General features: G+C 38.0%; 1 protein-coding gene across 1 annotated transcript; it reads left to right on the top strand.

Moving 5' to 3' along the window:
* The first annotated feature begins 1853 nt into the window (after positions 1 to 1853).
* LOC125228933 (39S ribosomal protein L27, mitochondrial) lies at positions 1854 to 4561 on the top strand. The gene is made up of 3 exons (XM_048133651.1): positions 1854 to 2006; positions 2179 to 2342; positions 4303 to 4561. Exons 1-3 carry the CDS (start codon positions 1955 to 1957, stop codon positions 4504 to 4506), a joined length of 420 nt encoding a protein of 139 aa, XP_047989608.1. The 5' UTR covers positions 1854 to 1954; the 3' UTR covers positions 4507 to 4561.
* Positions 4562 to 7139: the final 2578 nt, after the last annotated feature.

The following is a 7139-nucleotide window of genomic DNA, read 5'->3' as shown; positions in this document are numbered from 1 at the left end:
TGGTAGTAACTTTGAATATTTACTGGTATCCCCAAATAATGACAGTGATGACGTCATTCAAATGATTTTGACAGCGGCAATAAGTGCGAGAGGGACACCAGCCCCAACTTTACCCTCTCATGTGGACACACTTTTTGGCCTAACAACTCAATCTAGCTTAATAATATATAAATCTATGGTTAGGGTTCAATAAAATGACAGTAATTTTCGATTATAATATATCGCTCTTAACATGCTGGCTCCTCCATAGCTGTAGGCCTAGCACATGATTGCCGCGAGAGTATGTCGCCGCGAGATAGATGACACGTCTTCTTCTAACTGTATTAATGACATAAGGACGCGTAGTCTATCTCACGGCGACATACTTTCGCGGCAATCATGTGCTAACCCTGCTCGTTACGGCCCGACCACGACATTGGTCTAAGCGCGACAGCGGTGCGCGGCAGCCATATGTGCGAATGAAAAGTCCCATCGCCGTGTCTCGCTCCAATGTATGGCCGCCGCTCACCGCTGTCGCGCTTAGACCAATGTCGTGGCTGAGCCGTTAGAGTAGAATAAAGCTAAATTAGGCTGACGCGTCTACGGACACGGTTGGTGACCTCGACTGATAAGTATGCACAGTCATAAAACAGCCGGCTCGCCAGATGACGTCCGGACTTCCGTGCGCTCAAGGCCACGTCCACGGCTTACGACCGATAGTTTGCACGATTCAGTGTATATTCATTTATCTAGACCATTGAGGTATATGTACTACGTACTAGAGGCGACTTACTAAGAGAATTTTTAACACACCCCACTGCGGTCCATGGACCGCAACGTTGTCAGTCGTCTACAGGCCCTTGCAGTGCAGTGATGTGCCGTGATTCATTTACAATCCACGTGAATAATGCGTTCTTGTGTGCTTAAAAATTGTTCTAATCACTCGAAAAAATCAAATAAAAGTCAAGGTGTGACATTTCATCGGTAAATTAAACAAAAAACTCGTCTATAATATTTTAAGATTGAATAGAATCTACAAACACGCGAGCGGAAGCGGACTGCCGCCATTTTGGTGACGCAATCATAGACTAGAAAAAGTTAACCGCGCAGATGTGCCATTTACATTGTTCCTACTAATGTGTTTCACCTCTAATATATTTGCGAAATATATATATTTCTATTTGGAAAATTATTAGGTAACTACTTACTACTTCATGAATTATGTTACTATAATATTAAAAAAGTTTATTTGTTTATAAATTGTTAATATTTTTTGAGTGAAATTGTATTTGTAGCACGCTCACTTTTTGCAGTTTTCTTTGGCCTGGTCATGAAAAAAGGGAACAATGGATACGCTTTATCCAAAAATTGTGCTGAGGAAACTTGGTTACCAACTGACCACACATATTGTTCATTCATTGTATTTTAAAGAAGAAAATAAGTACAGTACAATTATATTATTTTGTATTGTTTAAGTTGTAAATAAATAAATCATTTTGACTAGAATAGCCGTATTTTAACTAAATGTAAAATTCCCATTAGGCAGAATATAATAATGTGTCACATCTGATGGTAGACCTACTCTATGCGTAAATGGCCGCTCCCCCCACCCCGCGCATTTGTCAGCATGTGCAGTGTTTTCACTTGGCAACGTCGCCTCTAGTACGTAGTACATATACCTCAATGATCTAGACCCTTAATTTGTTTCTAGCTTTGTTTCTAGCTTAAGCGTGAAAACGGGACGACACTACAATGTTGCCACTTTTCTTTTTGCCAAATGTGATTCCGTTCGGAAACCGGTGATAATCTGTTTGTCTGTGCCCGGCCTAATCTGTTTCATTTCTGGCATCTGTCAGTTGTCAAATTTGTGACAGTTCTTCATTCTTCAGTTTGTCGAAGACTCGAAGCGAAAAGCGATTTTATTAATTTATAAAAATAAATTCAATTAAGTGCTCGTTTCAAAATCGGATCCAGTATGGTTTTGAATTTTTTATTTACCAAGAGCAAAATATCTACGGTTCTACTAGGTATGTGAAATAAATAATACTTACACATATTATACAAATAGTTTAGGTTATAACATTTAACTATTTTGCAAGAACTTTAAAACAAGCGTAGTTTACTGTAAATCACAATAAAATATATATAAACATAAATATCAACTAGTTTAATTTATTGAAACAATTTCTATTTGTACAGAATCTGTGCGGAATGCCAGTAAGAAGACTGGTGGAAGCACTAAAAATACGAATTGCAAAGTAAAACCGAAGCACAGAGGATGGAAGAAACAGGATGGTCATATGGTGCAGGCAGGCAACATACTTGCCACACAGAGGACCCCTAGGTTTCATCCCGGACTGAATGTGAGTTCATTATTTTAATAAAATGTCTGTTAGTTAATCTTTTTAGACGTACATGTTTTACATGAACAACATAAATAATCTATGTAAGGTACAGCGGGGCAAATCCCATCTTGCCCAAATGCCATCTCACCCTGACGGGGAGGGGAGGGGGGCGATTGTAACTAATTCATTTTTTCCATTATTACACTATTAAGTTGAGTTCCACATGTATCCATTAAACACGCGTGCCATATAACCGGTGGACACTCTATTTAATAATGCAAACATTGTGAAACATGGAAAAAATGTACCAGTTGCAATTGCCTCCCAGTCTAAATTGTCCCGCTGTACCTTACTATATGTGATTGCAACCCTCAGCCATGAGCAGGGTGTCCACTTTCTGGAAAGTCAGGGAAAGTCAGGGAAAAGTCAGGGAAGCTCATAGTGGTCATGGAAAGTCAGGGAAAGTCAGGGAAATGATTTGGAGGTCAGGGAAAAATTTGGCACCATGAAAAAAAATCAAAAATTATTGAAAAAATAATATGATTTCTTGGGTTAGCCACATCCATGACAGCAAAGATGGATTCCCGGTAGTGATTTTAAGGCAACTTAAAATTGACACTTTAGACTTTTCATTACAAGTATAGTACCTGGCCTCCATCCCAGTGATTGCTAAAATCTTCATGCTTAACCTTAATTTATCCGGCCCAAAATCATAAATGCGGAAAAATCCAGATTTTTTTACTTTGCGTATCCCACCCTCATATTCCAAAATAGCGAAGGGGAACGGGTATAAATTCAGTTATTGTGATTCAGATTAGTTGGAAAGTTGCACCACAATGTCACCATGTACAAAATTCATAAGGTAGGTGCTTTTGCTAGGGCGATGTGAAAACGACAAAGACAAAGTTACGTTACGTCGCTGGCCAAATTCTAAGTATCTATCCGAATCGACAATCCAAAGCGGAGTTCCTCATAAAGCCTATGGCGCAAAACGTCACATAGAGGCGCAATTTTGTATTAGTCAAAGGAGCATAGGAGTATAATTAGCGTGACGATGAAGCACTTGGAAACCTAAAGGCATGTAGTGGCAAAACACCTAAATGGGCATCCCGATGCTGACAACAGAGAAAAAATTTCGCGCTCGCTTCGCTCGCGTTTAATATTTCTACATATGTAATATATTTTTGTAACTTGGTCAATACTTCACGCTCACATTACGCTTGAAATCTCGTTTTCATTTCAAGCTTGCTTTCCTGACTCTGCTCTGATAGACTAGGTACTCCATTTTGTTTTGCTAAGTTAAGTACCAAATAACGACTACGGGACGTATAAAAGGGGAAAAAATTTCGCGCTCGCTGCGCTCGCGACTTTTTTTTTGCATGAAATTATCAAGGGCGCCGAAACTCAAACTCGCTCTACCATGATGTCCCTGATTGAGAGTGCACGGGCCGGCACTGGTATAGCCAAGTTTAATAGTTAACATAAAGGAAAATAGTTAAAAGTATGAACTCCCTTGCAACTTTTTATATTTTGTACTTTAGAAAACAAACATATCCCAGAAAATCATTGGCTGTAACAGACGGACAGACAGACGCACGAGTGATCCCATGAAAAAACTGCTTTTTCTTCGGGTTTTTTTTAAGAAAAAAAAAACTGTTTTTAAGCAACCGTGGTAAAAATATCATCATAGAGTGAAAATTTGGTCAGGGAAATTTTCTTAAATGGTCATGGAAAGTCAGGGAAAAGTCAGGGAATTTTTTTTGGATTTAGTAGTGGACACCCTGATGAGGAACCTAGGAATAAAATGTCTGTGGAAATTACAATTTTTGGCTGTCATCTAAACATGATGTCAACATACCTTTATGAGAGGTCTATTAAAATACTTATTTGCATTGTGAAGCGCCCAAACATGCTGATTTCTACCACTGTGTGTGAAGTATGTTCTATCCTATTTACATTTAGATCATAATATTTTCAGGTTGGATTTGGTCGCAACGGTACACTGTTTGCTATGGAGCCCGGTAAAGTAGTTGTGACATGTGAACAATTTGATCCTAACTGGGAGCATACATGGGTCCAGCGAATTTACGGAGGACGGGAACAGCAGACCATATACAAGAAGTATTTTAATGTTATACCTGCACCACAGCATCAGAGGTTCAAGCTGGTTGATGAAGTATAGATTTGATATTTTTGTATAAATAGTTTATATAGTAATATAGAATTTGAGTTTAGTATTCCAGTATTTTAACACTCATTACATGGGCCATTCTTTTCAAAGTTGTCCACCAGGTTGTGTATTTTTTACGTGATTAATACTCAGAATCGCGAGCTCTTTCAATCCTGATAGGAGAAAAAAAATGTCCCAAGATTTCCATAAATTTTTTCGAACCTTCCATTCCGGTACAAAATGTATGAAAAAATGGTAACGGAATGGAAGAAAAACCTTGGGACACTTTTTTTTCTCCTATTAGAATTGAGAGAGCTCGCGATTCTGAGTGGAAACCACATAACAATTTCCAAATCCACATCCACATAAAAATTTTGAAAAAAATGGCCCACATATCCTAAAAATTAATATAAGCTAAGAATTCAGTCATGCAATGGAGTGGAACACATTTTATGTGTGGGATCTTGGTGGTTAGTCAAGCTGTGTTCTGTGTCTATATCGAGCTAATTGATAACTTGACTTCTGGTTTGCCAGAAATATATTTTGAATAGTTTCCTTCTTCCTTTCTCTCATCATATTTCATCAACATTTACTTAGATTTTTAAATAGGTTATATTATATATCATATTTAACACATACCAGGATATGAGTCAAATGATCAAAACTGAGGCTCTAAATGTTTATCCCTGGGTTGTGGGCTTGCAGTTAGTGCAATTTCACTACAATTTTTTTATTTTTTTTATTGGCCTATTTTAGTGTCCCACTGCTGGGCAAAGGCCTCCCCTCGTTTCTTCCACTCAACCCTGTCGCGTACGTAATTCTGCCAGCTTGGATAGAATGTGTTCAAGTCATCCCGCCATCTCTTTTTTGCACTGCGCTCCAGAACTCGAGTTGCAGATGTAGGTGTCAAGACCGCTACGCTTAAGTGGAACTGGTGTCCTGGACATGTCTGCCGCATGCACCCTGAACGGTGGCGAATAGATGGCGCTTTATTCAATAGCACGCGTGCTATTGAATAAAGCGCCATCTATTCGATACGACGTAAACAAATAAAATGGCGTTGAAGCTTAGCAAAAGACCTTAGTCTTGTTTGCTTGATTGTGGTTCAGTTTTTATGCAATAGATGGCATCAAATTAATACAGTATAATATAAGAAAAATCAAAAAAGGTAATCACGGTCTATATCCCGGTCAATATAAGTCTTACAAAATACCTATTTTGTATTTGGTATTTTAAATACTTTTATCGAAAACTATTTTGTATTTTATTTGAAATACTTTTTAGTACAACTATTTTGCATTTTCTATCGCTTCAAAATACAAAATGCTTTTTGTCACTTTTTGACGTAAGATAGATGGTAGATACCGAGCGCGAATTCTATTTTTTCTTTGTCTGCCTAAGTTATGTACTGACCGGGATAACACGTTCGGAAGCGCAATTTTAATGTTTTACAAAAACACACTTATTTTCAGTGCTGCCAACATAGTGGTTCCTATAATAATTAAGGTACAATAAAGTTTGCACGGATACGTGTATATTCATTGTCCAGATCCGCGTCCGCGGTCGCGCGACGGCGGACGTCCGCGTAGTATGTTCCTAGCTTGACATACATAGCTTGCATACTTGGCACTAGCTTGCACTAGCTTGGCATACAATTATACACTTAACCGTGCAAACTATCGGCCGACGGTCGTGGACGTGGCCTTGAGCGCATGGACGTCCGATCGAAATCTGGCTCGCTGGATGTTTTGGTCAGCCGAAGCCACGTCCCGAAGACCGTGCACACTGATCGGTCGCGGTCGCGGTCGCTCGACGGCGGGCGTCCGCGTATAGTATGTTCCTAGCTTAGATAGTAAGCGATTTGTTGCAAGATCCCAAAGCACTCTGACCGTGAACATCGAAAAATCGGGGAAAATCCATATCGATTCGTATACCTAATGAATGATTGCAGGTATTTTTATTTAGTACAACTGTAATGTATTATGCTTAATTAATATTACTATTAGGTATTTTAGGATTTCTTTTCATATTTCATACATATTGCAATTTGCAATATAACTTTTTCATTAGATTTTTATAATATTAAGGTAAAAGACATGGAGACAGTCCATTTTTGGCTTCACTTTTTAACGTGTTAATTTTATAGAGCCAGGTTTTTGGGCTCTGGTGACTCTGTTTTTTAAACACATCTTTAAAATAAAAGTTTTACCTTATGTCAAAAAAAAGTATTTTATTTGAATAAAGGTATTTAAAAAATACCTATTTTGCATTTTGTATTTCAAATACCTTTTTGTAAAACTATTTTGTATTTTTATTTGAAATAGGTAAAAAATCAAAGTATTTGCATTTTGTATTTAAATACATTGCACTACCTATTTTTTAACATCTCTGAGTAAAACAACTTACCTTTGAATATGTTTTCAAACATTATCTCCATCTACACACATATCTACCTACAGTCTACCTGACCTATGTCTACAAGTAGATATGGGATGTCTTAAGAATAGCAAAAAACGTCAGCACTATTGGAACACTCGCGAGACTAAACCATAACATAATACATGTTCTCGACATATTTGTCGACCTAGTTCCAGTACCTAAGAACAACGAGCAACAAATTCTAAACATTCTGACCGAAGACAAAT

Source organism: Leguminivora glycinivorella, chromosome 8 (genome assembly GCF_023078275.1).
Source record: "Leguminivora glycinivorella isolate SPB_JAAS2020 chromosome 8, LegGlyc_1.1, whole genome shotgun sequence".
NCBI lineage: Eukaryota > Metazoa > Arthropoda > Insecta > Lepidoptera > Tortricidae > Leguminivora > Leguminivora glycinivorella.
The sequence above is the reverse complement of the archived record's forward strand: the minus strand, read 5'-3'. Positions and strand labels throughout refer to the sequence as shown.